The sequence below is a fragment of the Phyllobates terribilis genome, unplaced genomic scaffold (genome assembly GCF_046119375.1).
Source record: "Phyllobates terribilis strain yellow unplaced genomic scaffold, ASM4611937v1 Scaffold_11__3_contigs__length_659146591, whole genome shotgun sequence".
In the NCBI taxonomy this organism is placed as follows: domain Eukaryota; kingdom Metazoa; phylum Chordata; class Amphibia; order Anura; family Dendrobatidae; genus Phyllobates; species Phyllobates terribilis.
Window position 1 is genome coordinate 297,963,950 of NW_027362771.1, and position 15,560 is coordinate 297,979,509.

The 15,560-nt window shown below is 41.2% G+C and overlaps 1 protein-coding gene across 2 annotated transcripts in view; it reads right to left on the reverse strand.

Annotated features, from left to right (window-relative positions):
• Positions 1 to 210: 210 nt before the first annotated feature.
• Positions 211 to 15,560, reverse strand: part of NET1 (neuroepithelial cell transforming 1) — a 37,677-nt gene continuing 22,327 nt past the window's right edge. The window contains exons 1-9 of one of the 2 annotated variants that reach the window (XM_073652475.1): positions 7,200 to 7,484; positions 4,821 to 4,928; positions 4,350 to 4,517; positions 3,954 to 4,113; positions 3,771 to 3,847; positions 3,382 to 3,639; positions 2,788 to 2,958; positions 2,084 to 2,270; positions 211 to 1,595 (exon numbers count right to left, since the gene is read on the reverse strand). In XM_073652475.1, coding sequence (XP_073508576.1) covers positions 1,198 to 1,595; positions 2,084 to 2,270; positions 2,788 to 2,958; positions 3,382 to 3,639; positions 3,771 to 3,847; positions 3,954 to 4,113; positions 4,350 to 4,517; positions 4,821 to 4,928; positions 7,200 to 7,292 — 1,620 coding nt within the window. In that variant the 5' untranslated portion in view covers positions 7,293 to 7,484 and the 3' untranslated portion in view covers positions 211 to 1,197. Of the gene's footprint in view, positions 1,596 to 2,083; positions 2,271 to 2,787; positions 2,959 to 3,381; positions 3,640 to 3,770; positions 3,848 to 3,953; positions 4,114 to 4,349; positions 4,518 to 4,820; positions 4,929 to 7,199; positions 7,485 to 15,560 lie in introns of those variants that run through there. The other variant, XM_073652474.1, reaches the window with a different exon arrangement.

Consider the following 15,560-nt stretch of genomic DNA (forward strand, 5'->3'; position numbering starts at 1 on the left):
TATATGAAGATTACAGCACAGTAAATACCACGGCAGTGAATTTCTGACTGACAAGTTGCAATCAAAATAAAAAAATAACTTTTATTGTAACTGTCACAATTTCACATTAGTATCTTCCATCTACAATTCAATATGGTAAAACCTCTACCATCTCATAATCGTCTACATTAGTCAATATTCGCTTCGCAACGTCCCTCCTGACCTTCTACGACATACAGAAATCCCATCAAACTCACACGCTTGCCATAGGCATGGCCCTTCAATTCTAGTCTCTTGCCAAAACACAGTATTCATTACTCTGCAGCGCCTACAGCTCCTAATCCTTCACTAGTTTCTACTTTTCTTACAAAAGTCTACTTTCAAAAAGCCTTTAAAAAAGATCAAAAAAACAAAAAAAGTGTCCAAATTTTTTTTTAAGTCAACTGCCGCGTCTGAGGGGGGAAAAAAAACTGCATCTGCGGGAGTCAATAGATGGTCTTTAAAAAATCTTCAAAACTACAATAAAATGGTCTTTAAAAAAAACCTCTATACTACATAAAAAATTAAATACTTGTCACAAAAAAAAAAAAAAAAAAAAAAACACAAATGAAGGAATGTACAGTAAACAAAAGGAAAATAAAAAATTCCAGTAGGTAACATGGAAAACCTGCTAAAACAGAGTCTTTTTAAGGATTTGCTCAAACATGTTTCAGATGTAAAAATAACAATGGTTCGGGTATTTGACATTCTGAAAGAAAAGAACAAATTACTGGCTCAGATTACAGTCTAAGTGTATTTCAAGACGTTCCAGCTGGAGAAATCCAAGGTGAAGAAAACACCAAATATGGCCGCGGTTACTGACCTCACGTCACACTTGGATTCCCTCAACGTTACAGGCATTATCTACCAGGTTTACAGTCATCTAGAAGTTGTAATGCCCTACACTTACATTTTATACAGTTACTGTCGGGACATTAACAATAAATTACTTTGTAGTCGGTTTATTATTCCCCTATGATGGGGGTATGGCGGAGAAGACTCTACTTTAACAGTGTTGACTGAATACCAGTAGCTGCCACTGAAAGGGAACAAGGGGTAACACATACAGTAGGATCCATGACGTAATCCCAGTATAAGCACATGGAAAAATAATAAAAAAAAAAAAAAAAATATGTACATATTTATAAACACAAGTCCAGCCAAAAGGCAATTGGTAAATTAAACCAATGTTTCTTTCCGCTTCATGCTTTGTTGTGTCTTCTCCCGAGTTTTCCGACAGACTTTCTGTGTTTTTTGAGTTTTGCCAGCCTTCGGATCCTCTGGCGAGTCTGCACTACAACTGTCAGCATTTGCTTCAAAGTCCATTTCTACAATGCTGGATACGGTGGACGAGCGCCTCTGTACTTTGACATTTGGCAGAGGCGGGTGATTTTCTTCACATTCCTCGCTGAGGTCGGGCAGCTCTTTTAATTCGGTTGGTGATGTATGTTGGTATGGGGCGACCGCTGTTCTGATACAGTTCAGCCACTGCTGCTTGTGAAAGATGTCATTGGCTTGGAGCGTGTGACTCTGGCCGAGGCAGGCATCTTGGAACCGAACCCTGAAGATATTTTTAGCTAAAAAAGTAAATTAAAAAAAATTATTAGCCTATAAATGGTGATTTTATACATATATTGGCCAAAAAAAGAAAATTTCAGCCTACAACTTAAAATTACTTTTATATATTCAGATTTCAAAACGGAGAACTGCATCAGTGGAACTGGCCATCTTCAAGAGAGGACAAGAGGCCACATACAAGATATTAAAGGACCACGTCACAACCACCACGTTTATATATATTTTGAATGGAGTCCTCCAAAGAGCTAAAATTATTATGCCGAGTTACGGTGGTCACACGCCGTACATAGCTGTCCCATAGACATGCTTGGTGGAGCCTAGAAAGTGTGGATTCTCAATGGGGAGAGGGTACCTTTGACAGTGGCTTATCTCCACTTAGAGAAAATATTTGGGCATGGGTAATTCATAATTAAAGCCTCAATAAAACAACCAGTTGTTCAGGACAGCAAAGCCTACAAGTGAAATACTTTAATATAGGCAAGCATACCTTTGTCAGAATTGGTGAATGCCCCCCTGAAGGAGCCTCCCATTCGTACATCACCATCCTGGAGATCCTCTAACACCAAGTCTTGGACAGGGATCGGCTGCCTGTAGACCTGGTAAGAGAGCCGCTCGTTCCGTGTAACTGGGCGTGTTAAAACCAGAATGTCTTGAAAAAGGAACAGGTACAGTTTCTGCGAAGAAACAAAACACCAGATTAGATTATTCCTTTTCATGTGAAATCATTTCCTTCATCATAGAAAAAAAGCACTAAACTACCCCCTGGATATCTACGTTGTAATTAGATTGTACAGCATATACTGGAGAGATTCTCTACTTTCTTGCTGTCACGTACAATTATGGCTTTTTACAAAAACTGGTGATGACGTCGCAGCATAAAAGCTTCTCTCATAAAAGCAGGAGATAATAGTAGCTCTGAAAGTAAGCTAGGACAGCAAATCTTTAATTTATACTTCCCGTCCTCCAGTAATAATATACTAACAATGCTAAATCTGCTGCCCCGTCCTAGCCGCATGTGACATGTCATTTACATGGGTAAAGCACATTTGAATGTGTGAGCTCATTGTTTGCTTCAGCCTTGTGAATGCCTCGCAGCGGAAGAATGCCACCCAGCCACATGGCATCATTTTCGGTAGTTTCGAGGTGCAGTAAAGTCTCATTTCATTAGTAATTACGCACTCAAACACTTACATGGCCATTTTTATTCTTTAGTTCTCCATGACACAGTAGTGACTTGCTCGATTCTATCCGCAGGTCTCTTTGCTTATCGTCGAGGTAGTCCAGCTTGTCGATGTAATACTGGCATTCAGACTCGCCCTTCTTCAAGTTTATGTCTGCAAGAACACCTTGGATTAGGAAGAGCTGTAAAGGAAAGAGGAAAAAATATTAATTAAAATAAAATTGCAATCAAGCAGGACAAAAAATGTTGGGAAGTAAGTTTTTTTTTTAAAGGAGCCCTCACATTTTTCTCACACGTATGAGATACAAGGGGACACATGAGTTCGGTAATACCAATTCTTTGGTCAGTTCATGTCTAAACATTACTGGTAGCCTGTCATACGACAGCATGGTAATACAGTAACTCATAATAATGGCTTTTGTGGCTCAATTCCAGATTGACTAAAAGGCCCATTTAAGTACAACTCGTGGGCCACTTAGCAGTCATGAACTTTACATGACCATCATGATGACTAGTGACATCCTTCAGGGACTGCCAGGCAAAATAGTTCCACAACTTATCACGAGACCTTCACTTTTAGTGAACCGTGATGCTACACAACTTACCGCTTCCTCCAAACTCTTCACGTCTGGATGGTCTTTGGGGGTGTGTCGCAAAATTTCCTTGAGTAGAAGGGGATACTTGACTAGACGGCTTCTTGGAATATCAAGGAAGCTCCACAGGTCTAACTTGCGACTGAAAGGGGACTCAAGGCATCTCTGTAGAAAATCCTGAACCCTGCGATCAAGCTTTTTCTGATCCAGGAGAGCTTTTGCTGCCAACTGGTTACTGCAATAACCTTTATAAGCATTGAGTCGTGGCAACTAAAAGGGAAAAATAATAAGAAAAAAAATTATTGAAGTTACAATTATCCCAGGGTGGTATTTTTTCTTTGCTATAATTAGTAAAAGACAAAACGAAATATCATATTTAGACAAAACTCAGAAGAACTTACCCAGTTTACGAGAATGGGACCAATGTGTCCAACCGTTCCATCTGATCTTGTAGCTTCTCCTAGTTTAGTTAGAAGTTCTAAAATGAGGAAGCATATATATATTAGAAATAAAATCCTTAAAAAAAAAAAAAACTTGGCTTAGGGATGGGCAAGAGGTAACCCCAGAAGTAAGTTCAAATGTACCTTCATGCAGGGGGATGTAGGCATCCAGATCTCCAAATATGTGTGCCAGCTCTTCTTCAGACATAATTGATAGCTTAAGCATTGGGTCATGGTAGGCCTTCCTTGCCAGCTTGAGGTCTTCAATAAGGTCTTGTTCTCCCCTGGTCATTTCAAATATAGCCTGAAAATACAGAAGAGAAAGGGTGTAAATATGGGGATTGTAGTCATGATGGGTTTACCCTCTAAGCCCATCTACACATTAATATATTTATCCATCCATCAGTTTCACATATGTATAGACTACACAGACATTACACCTCAGGCTCAAAAGTAGACCTGAAAGATACCAAATTAGACTGCTTTCTCACCCAGACGATACATTATTAATACAGGATATAGTATGTATACTTCGGGTACCTCTTGCCGTTTTATTTCCTTGGTGGTTAGCGATTCCTTCATGTTGACGTCTAACATCTCAGACCATAGGACACTGTTTCTTCGTTTTGGAGGAGTTGGTGCGGCCATTTTGCTACAAGATTTGTGTGTACTGCCTGGAGACTTGTTTTCAGCTCGCATTGTGAATGACTATTGGGAAGAAAACACAGGAACTGCTCAGTATTTGCTGAATTCAGGTGTACATACTTTAGACATAGGCACATGATCCATGAAGACAGATTTTCTCAAATGCAAGATGGCAAAAACCATATGCCACAACAAAGAAACCTTATTGAGGTCAACGCCGGGGCAATACACCAACATGTCCAAGTAACATGAGCAATCACAGGGGCATGTTGTGCAATTCAGAAGTGTGACAGCATACAAAAATTAACTTGAAAGATAAAATATTTAATGCCTTGTACTTGCAGGCATCCCAGCATATTAATTTACCTGGATGGTTTGGCCAAAGCGTCGGACGGCGCCATTTCGCACAGGAGATATTAAATTTGCGAGTGATGTTACACGTGCTAAAGGCCGTACTCTTTTGTTGCTCGGCTCCTGAAAACGCAGGGAAAAAAAAAAACAAAACACAAATTATAGTTAGGCTGGAGCTTTCCATTTTTAAGCCTTGCTTCGGTGTGAAGGCTATCAAGTCACATGCATTCTTCAACACAAAGCAAATATGAAATGCTAACTAGCATATAGACGAACCCGGACAATACCGGCTTACGTAGGTTGGTCTGTCTGCACGCAAGCTGCATTAGACAGAAAAACAAAGACTAATCCAAGTAAATATTCAAAGGGCAAGCTCCTCAAATCTACCTAGAGGGAGCCCACAAGGATGATTATTTACCAGGGACTGAGCTAGTCAAGACCGGACTCCAATATGCCAAAGGCCAAAGCAAGTGAAAACACTGATCAACCACTGATAAAGGAGACCTTTAACAAAAGACATTTATTTAGATATGGGTCAAAAGTACTGAAGCCTGAAGAATATCAAGTTCACCTTATAAGCCAATATGCGATTCTAGTCATTTTATGCAGCTTTAATGTGGCAGTGGCCACCTTCCAGGACACCATTCTTGAAGGGGTTGCCTAGGTGATAACTTGATTGGAGGGGGCCCAACTGCTGTGATCCGCATCGATCGGTAGAATGGGTCATATTTATCCCAGTTATGGAGTAGCACAGCAGTGCAAATGCGGCTCATTTCATTCTATATGGGGCTGTGGAACCGTGCTCTGCTTTTTCCAGCAGCCCCATATGGAACAAATAGAGCCGAGGTCGAGCATGCAAGCTGTTGCTCCATTCCAGAACGGGGATAAAAATGCCTTATTCTGCCGATCAGTCTGGTTCTCAGCGGTCAGACTACCATCGATCAGTTAAGTGATCACCTATCCTGTAGATAGACGATAACTTATCTTTACTGGAAAACCCCTTTAATCAGATCTGTGGGAAAGCACACAAAAGCATCTGCTAACGTGTTTTACATATCTCCACACTGTACTAAACTTCACTTTCAAGAAGTTGTTAATCTCACATTGTGTAACAATCGCTGTGAACTTATAGATACAAATGAGAACACAATAGTCATCTGGAAGAAAAGCAAACTATCATCTCCATTCATCCCTCCACCCCGGACCTCACTTGTACAACAAATCTTATCTTCACATTCTATTTTCTACAATGGGTCACATCAGTATATATATTGTAAAGGTAAAAGAACTTCCCTTCTGTGACCAGAGTCCTTTACCAGAAGTCACAGCGAGGACAATAGTTTCCTATGTCTAAAGAATGGCAGGTGTGAAAGCCATTATGTCTTCGCCTCATATTACAGGGCCACTGGCTTCATCATACATTAAAATGTGGTCACAGATGAAGGGACAAAGGCGCCTCTTGTTCTAATAGATGAAAACCAAGTGCCGGCAAGGTGTAATCCATGTATTCACTATGGCAGTTTAGCGATACTGACAAAACAGGTTATGCCAGAAAGTGCAGAGGCGCCAAGAGTCACCAGTGCCTCAATACATTGCTACAATAAAGCCACTTCAATACTGCTACTATAATGATACCTCACTTAGGACATTATTATGAGTGTAGGGTACACAGCAAATCTGAGATTACTAGCCATAGCACACCAGAAAACAGCAATCTTAAGTGTGACACAACCACACAGTAGCCTGAAGGAAAAAGCACAATACGTCCTACGCTTCAGGGCAAAATGCATTTAAAAATCAGCATATAGATATTTATTCATCATATGCTAAAAACATTAGTCCCACACGCTGACCAGAACAATATCACACTTTGTTCTCTCCTGAAAGGATGCATTGAGGAAAGTCACTTCAAAAGACAAAATATACAAGAAGCGAACAGGAAGACAAACTGAGGAACAGATAAGGCTCAACAGTTGTTAAAAGTACAAAGAAGTGCTTCAGCCACTGCCCAAACTGATCGTTCTTGTAAGGCAAGCAGTTTTATTAACACTAAACCACACGGATTCAAGTTCTTCATGGAAATGTGAGAGTGAGCCGTGACTAAACACAGCTCCATTATGTTATGTTGTAGGAGGGTCACTCATGAAACAAGAGGGGCTTAGCAGCCTGGGCTGCTGGACTATGGAAACGTCAACCCACACGATTATACTCTACTACACATTTATATTCTTTATACTACTATATCATTTGTAGCAATCCCGGATAGATGATGGATATCAGGAATTTAGTAGATTATACCCATCAGGGCTGTAATTCAGCCAATATGAGATACATATATGTATAACAAACACAAAGTCGCTTCCCTATAGAAAACCATCACAGAGAAGAACATACCTCTAATTCCTTTGATGCCTGATTCTGTACAGCTATCACCTGAATAGTCCTTTTAATAGGCAAGAGACCACCGATTTCATCATGAGCCACCATACTTTATAATAGGTTCCTCACAAGAGTAGCTACTAATCCACGTTAGATGCCCAAGCCCTTTAGGGGCTTCTAGGTTTTCATAGACGAGTCTCCGGTGTGCTAAGAAACACTCACAGCTCCTTCCCATACTGCATACTTCCCTTGCATCAAATGGAGTGAGCTTTACAAAGTGCAGCAACTGGGTAAACTTACAGCGGGGAGGAGCTGCCTCAGCTGCCACGGGGCGGGATCCGGTGGAATGCCATGTCATTTGTCTGACAGCTGGTACACCTACTACATTCTGCAGATCAGCTTACAGCAGCACAGAGCAGGCATGCTCACCAGAGAGAGAAGTATGGGGCCAGAGCTTCACATACTGGGCTCTTGGACACACACCTATAGCTCTAGATTGTATGGGCAGAGATCCTACCCCATGTGTCTTGTATACAATGGCTTCATTTGTGAACATCATTTCCTTTTCTAATTGTTACAATGTGTTACCAATATTTTGTATGTAAAGTGCTGTGAAAGAGGATGGAACTATATACTATTTTTTAAGCAGTTAATTATAGAGACACAAATATTCCAAGCAAAACTAAAATCAAAGATTTACCCAGAGTATTGTCCCCCACAACCCCAACACCCGATCTGGTCCAGACTCACATGGAAAGAGCCATGGAATAAATAATAACACGTATTGGTAAGATAGGTTTGTTACTAAGACATACGCTCCTATATGTACATCATTCATCTTAACCCCTTTACCCCCCAGGGTGATTTGCACGTTAATGACCAGGCCAATTTTTACAATTCTGACCACTGTCACTTTATGAAGTAATTACTCTGGAACGCTTCAACGGATCCCCCTGATTCTGAGACTGTTTTTTCGTGACATATTGTACTTCATGATTGTGGTAAAATTTCTTCGATATAACTTGCGTTTATTTGTGAAAAAAACGGAAATTTGGCGAAAATTTTGCAATTTTCAAAATTTGAATTGTTATGCCCTTAAATCAGAGATATGTCACATAAAAATTAATATATAACATTTCCCACATGTCTACTTTACATCAGCACAATTTTGGAAACAATTTTTTTTTTTTTTTTATTGGGGAGCTATAAGGGTTAAAAGTTGACTAGCGATTTCTCATTTTTCCAACAAAATTTACAAAACCATTTTTTTAGGGACCACATCACATCTAAAGTCCCTTTGAGGGGTCTTTATGGCAGAAAATACCCAAAATTAACACCATTCTAAAAACTGCACCCCTCAAGGTGCTCAAAACCACATTCAAGAACTTTATTAACCCTTCAGGTGCTTGACGGGAATTTTTGGAATGTGGAAGAAAAAAATTAACATTTAACTTTTTTCACAAAAATGTTACTTTAGACCCAATTTTTTTTATTTTTGCAAGGGTAACAGGAAAAAATGGACCCCAAAATTTGTTGGGCAATTTCCCCTGGGCACACAGATACCCCATATGTGGGGAAAAACCACTGTTTGGGCGCACGGCAGGGTTCAGAAGGGAAGGAGCGCCATTTGACTTTTGAATGTAAAATTTGCTTGAATAATTAGCGGACGCTATGTTGCAGAGCCCCTGATGTGCCTAAACAGTGGAAACCCCCCACAAGTGACACCATTTTGGAAACTAGACCCCTCAGGGAACTTATCTAGATGTGTGGTGAGCACCTTGAACCCCCAGGTGCTTCACAGAAGTTTATAACATTAAGCCGTAAAAATAAAATTTCACATTTTTTCCCACAAAAATGTTTTTTCAGCCCCCATTTTTGAATTTTCATAAGGGTAACAGAAGAAATTGCACTATGCAGTTTGTTGTGCAATTTCTCCTGAGTTAGCAGATACCCCATACGTGGGGGAAAACCACTGTTAGGGTGCGCTTGAATAATTAGCGGATGTGCCCCTGATGTCCCTAAACAGTGGAAACCCCCCACAAGTGACACCATTTTGGAAACTGGACCCCTCAGGGAACTTATCTAGATGTGTGGTGAGCACCTTGAACCCCCAAGTCCTTTACAGAAGTTTATAACATGGAGCCATGAAAATAAAAAAAATAAAAAATCAAACTTTTTCCACAAAAATGATGTTTTAGCCCCAATTTTTTTATTTTCACTAGGGTAAGAGGAGAAAATGGACCCCAAAAACTTTTGTGCAATTTCTCCCGAGTACGCCAATACCCCATATGTTGGGAAAATACACTGTTTGGGCGCACGGAAGGGTTCGGAAGGGAAGGAGCAGTGTGTGACTTTTCGAACGCAAAATTGGCTGGAATTGAGAGCAGACGTCATGTCGCGTTTGGAGAGCCCCTGATGCGCCTAAATAGTGGAAAATCCCCACAATTGACCCCATTTTGGAAACTAGACCCATCAAGGATTTTATTAAGGGGTATAGTGAACATTTTGAACCCAGAGGTACGACACAGAAATTGATAACATTAGGTCATCATATTGAATAAGTTGTCATTAGTCTTGAGCGCAATTGCTCGCTACTTGAGTTTGCATCGGGTACTCTGGTATGCACCATGTATCGCGGGTGCTTGAGTGGCATGCTCGAGACCCCACCCTGCATGTTTCACGGTTGTTAGACACCCCGGAAAAAAAAAAAATAAACATATGCGGGAATCACTCGTGCATCGCAGGCAATCCCCGCTAGGTTTTTTTTTGGCCACGAAGCATATGGGGCGGAGACTAGAGCATGTCACTCGAGCACCCGCAATACTGTGTGCAAGTAGCGAGCACTTGCGCTCAACGCTGGTTGCCATATAATGTTTTTTTTCTTTACTTTTGAAAAAATTCCAACCCGAGCACAACCTCAACCCTAGCCCAACCCAACCCAACCCCTAGCCCAGCCCCTAACCCTAGAGTTTATTTTTTACGCCTTTCCTCGTGCCGTATAAGTGACTAGACGACTTTACTCTTTGGGTCGGTGCGATTACAGAGATACCAGATTTATAGTGGGTTATTATTGACAGCTGTCACACACTAAAAGATGCTTTTTTTGCAAAGACTAGTTTTGCATCGCCATATTTTGAGAGCTATAATAATTTTTCCATATTTCGGCCGACAGTCATATGACGGCTTGTTTTTTGCGGGACGAGTTTGCGTTTTTAATGGTACCATTTTCACGTGACATTTTTTGATAGCTTTCTATTTAGATTTTTCGGAGGCAAAATAAACAAAAACCAACAATTCAGGAACTCTTTTTTTTTTTGGGGGGGGGGGGGTTATGCCATTCTGCGTGTGGTAAAATTGATCATGCAGCTTTATTCTTCGGGTCAGTACATTTACAGTGGTACCACATTTATATAGTTTTTAAATGTTTTGGTGCTTTTACACAAAAACTATTTTATAGAAAAAAGAATGCTTTTTGCATCGTTTTATTCTGAGCTATAACTTTTTTTTATTTTTCGACTGATGGAGCTGTATGGCGGCTTGTTTTTTGCTTGACAAGATGATGTTTTCAGCAGTACCATTTTTATTTACATTTGTCTTTTTGATTGCGTTGTATTCCATTTTTTCCTAGGCGGTATGATAAAAAAACGAAGCAAAGAACGATGCTTTATTAGTTTTTTTTTACCGTGTTCACTAAAGGGGTTAACTAGTGGGACAGTTTTATAGGTCAGGTCGTTCTGGACGCGGCGATACCAAATGTGTGTTTCATTATACTACTTATTGATGGGTACAATAAATTTTTATTTTTTGGGGATTTTTTTTTTCCAGCTTTTTAAAATATTTTTTGCAGATTTTGGTTTGTAGCAGATTTTGATTTTCACATTCTATGAGGAAATCTGAGCCAAATAAGCAACAGATACAACACCATAAAATTACAGCCTGCACTTAAATCTGCTCTGCAGGTCACTTTCCACTGCAGGTTTTTGTTTTCAGATTAAGGCTGTGTGCCCACGATGCGTTTAAGCATTTCCGCTGTGGATTATCATTGCGGAAAAATATGCAGCATGTCCATTAATTTTGCGGACACGCAGCGTAATTGCCACCATTGACTTGCATTGGAACGCTTGGATTCCGCATCACTGCATCTGCACAAGCGGAATCCAAGCGTTTCAATGCGCGGATGGTACCCGTGTCTGGAGAAGAGAAGACACTCCTCCGGACCCGGGTACCATAGAACCTGTAAAAAAAAAAGAATAAAATAAATATTATATTTACCTTCTGATGGCCCCCGCTGCGCTTGTCCTCCCTTGCCGGCAGATCGCGGTGGACTGAAGGACCTGCGCTGACGTCAGTCATGTGACGGCAGGTCCTTCAGTGTAGTGTAACGCGAGCTGCCGGCAAGCCAAGACAGAGCGAAGCAAGACTCCGGGGGCCATCGGAAGGTAAGTATAGATTTATTTTTTACCATTCTTTAAAGGTCACACTATAAATCCATGGCGTTTGCATGGATTTATATAGTGTGACCAAGTTGTCAAGCACTTTTCAAGTGATGCTAAAATCTCTTGGAAAAGCGCTCGTCAACCCACATGTCCCTGGCAGGAAAAACACATGTACAATCCGCATGCGTTTTTTCTGCCAGGAAGATGCAGAAACGCTCAGTAAAAAGCAGATTTGTCTGATATTACCGTATTTTTCGGACTATAAGAAGCACCTAGGTTTTAGAGGAGGAAAATAAAAAAATTAAAATTTAAGCAAAAAATGTGGTCATGATGCACTTTTAAGGGGGAGGGGGTCTTCTGCTGACACTGGTATAGGGGTAATGTCCCCCAATTCTGACAATATCCTCCATCCTGGTATATATGCCGCCCACCTTCCTTTTATATGTGGTCCTCATCCCCGTCCTGGTATGCTTGGCACCCCTCATCCCCGTCCTGGTATGCTTGGCACCCCTAATCCCTGTCCTAGTCTGCACATTTAAAAAAAATTAAACACTCCTACTCACCTCTCTTCTCTCTCCTCCAGCGCTGCGTCCGGTCTGCCTGCACTGATCTCTCCATGTGAGCCGCGCATGACGTCACTGGCATGTGCGGCTCACAAGGACAGATCAGTCACCGCTCCCCACGCCGGGTCTGTGTGCGTGGGGAGCAGTGACTTCACTCTTTTTCATAGCCGGCACACAGCGGAGCCGTGCTGCGGCTGCCGGCTATCTCCTGTGCCCGCTCATTAATGGGCATGAATATTCACCCCCTCCCCACACCCATGGGCATGGAGAGAGGTTGAATATTCATGCCCTTTAACAGCGGGCACAGGATATAGCCGGCAGCACTGTATACCGCTATTAAGGAGCATTAATATTAAGTGCTCCCCATGCCTCATGGGCGTGGGGAGCAGTGAATATTCATTTTCTTTAGAAGCGGGGACAGTGTAGGCTGCAGCGGGAGGCTGCTGCCTCCTGTGCTCCGCTCCTCCACTGATACCGCTCCCCCCACACCCCACATAAATATACACCGCTCCCCCCACACCCCACATAAATATACCCCCCCCCAACATTTGGACTACAAGACGCACCCCCCATTTTCCTCCAAAATTTTGGAGGAAAAAAGTATGTCTTATGGTCCGAAAAATACGGTATATAATTCAAAGTCTGTGCATTATTGATTTATGAAATAAAAATTTGGTTTATGCTTTAAACATGTGGATTCTCATTTATTTATTCTCCACCCGATGTCACCTCAGGCAGGATGGGTGTTCTCAATTTAGATGTGGTAGCAACCATATCCCTAATACATGGATATTTATAAAAGGTCTGACAAAAAAAACTCTTTAATCATGCAATGGCAAAGCGAGCTTTATTTAGGTTTTATTTTCAGCAACATACATTTAAAAAGGTTATTTATAACCACGGGGGAAAGGACTACTTTCTAAGCAATGGTATTACACACAAAACCCGACACTCAGCACTCCACTTGAACAAAGACCGGGCTCTGGTCTAGCCAGAAGCAGCAGAACAAGGTTACTATCTGCCAGGCCTGCCCGGCACTCTACTTATTTTTAGGTTTTAGTAGTTAACTTGGTCAGGTTTAGGAGAACCGAGAACCCCTTAAATTATTACACATTGCAAATCACAGAAACACCTGGGGAAATGTTTTTAATGATGTGTATACAGGGGTGGATTTATAAGACTGGCGTTTTATAGGTGTAAACAGAAGTCTGGTAAAGTAATATGTACCAAGATATGCCTTCTATCAAATATGGTATATTTGGCGTTGTCCATGTGCCTTAAAATACAAGGCAGCTATCAGCTTCCATCAATCTCACAATTTATGAGAAATTATAGTAAATTAAGTCGTGTCATCTATTTTTATTGAGTCACACACTGTTTCTCCTCTCAAAGAGAAAAACCAGCATATAAATGAAAATGGCAGAAAATCAAAGTTGCATAGTGTTCCAACATTTTAGACTTCTATCAGAAAAGTGACAAATCACTTAAAGGGGCTATCCTGTTTCAGTGGTTTGTAGGCTCAGACTGATCACATACTGACCCTCCCTGGGTCCCTTGATACTTCTACAGTACTGCTGCAACCAGTCTATAGGGCTCGTAACCGTTGCAGTCAATAGCCCTGTTGACGTAGTTGGCACAAATCACTGAACCAAGTGATTGGCTACAGTGGTTACAAGCAATGTAGATGTTATTTCGCTGTTGCAGCCAGTCAAAAATTTTATTAGTCTGCAAGTCCATGGCCTGCAAACAACTAAAACAGGACAATTCCTTTAATAAATGGATCCCATAGTATTTGGGTGTTTAGTAAATTTTTGTATTTTTTTGACCATTTTTTTTGTCTCCTATTCACATCTTGACCTACAGTACAGACCAAAAGTTTGGACACACCTTCTCATTTAAAGATTTTTCTGTATTTTCATGACTATGAAAATTGTACATTCACACTGAAGGCAACAAAACTATGAATTAACACATGTGGAATTATATACTTAACAAAAAAGTGTGAAACAACTGAAAATATGTCATATTCTAGGTTCTTCAAAGTAGCCACCTTTTGCTTTGATGACTGCTTTGCACACTCTTGGCATTCTCTTGATGAGCTTCAAGAGGTAGTCACCAGAAATGGTCTTCCAACAATCTTGAAGGAGTTCCCAGAGATGCTTAGCACTTGTTGGCCCCTTTGCCTTCACTGTGCGGTCCAGCTCACCCCAAACCATCTCGATTGGGTTCAGGTCTGGTGACTGTGGAGGCCAGGTCATCTGGCGTAGCACCCCATCACTCTCCTCCTTGGTCAAATAGCCCTTACACAGCCTGGAGGTGTGTTTGGGGTCATTGTCCTGTTGAAAAATAAATGATGGTCCAACTAAACGCAAACCGGATGGAATAGCATGCCGCTGCAAGATGCTGTGGTAGCCATGCTGGTTCAGTATGCCTTCAATTTTGAATAAATCCCCAACAGTGTCACCAGCAAAGCACCCTCACACCTCCTCCTCCTCCATGCTTCACGGTGGGAACCAGGCATGTAGAGTCCATCCGTTCACCTTTTCTGCGTCGCATAAAGACACGTTGGTTGGAACCAAAGATCTCAAATTTGGAATCATCAGACCAAAGCACAGATTTCCACTGGTCTAATGTCCATTCCTTGTGTTCTTTAGCCCAAACAAGTCTCTTCTGCTTGTTGCCTGTCCTTAGCAGTGGTTTCCTAGCAGATATTTTACCATGAAGTCCTGCTGCACAAAGTCTGCTCTTAACAGTTGTTATAGAGATGTGTCTGCTGCTAGAACTCTGTGTGGCATTGACCTGGTCTCTAATCTGAGCTGCTGTTAACTTGCGATTTCTGAGGCTGGTGACTCGGATAAACTTATCCTCAGAAGCAGAGGTGACTCTTGGTCTTCCTTTCCAGGGGCGGTCCTCATGTGAGCCAGTTTCTTTGTAGCGCTTGATGGTTTTTGCAACTGCACTTGCGGACACATTCAAAGTTTGCCCAATTTTTCGGACTGACTTACCTTCATTTCTTAAAGTAATGATGGCCACTCGTTTTTCTTTACTTAGAATTTGTATTATGGCAAGAAAAAAGCTGCTAACAGTCTATTCAGTAGGACTATCAGCTGTGTATCCACCTGAGTTCTGCACAACACAACTGATGGTCCCAACCCCATTTATAAGGCAGGAAATCCCACTTATTAAACCTAACAGGGTACACCTGTGAAGTGAAAACCATTTCCGGTGACTACCACTTGAAGCTCATTAAGAGAATGCCAAGAGTGTGCAAAGCAGTCATCAAAGGAAAAGGTGGCTACTTTGAAGAACCTAGAATATAAGACATATTTTCAGTTGTTTCACACTTTTTTGCTAAGTATATAATTCCACATGTGTTA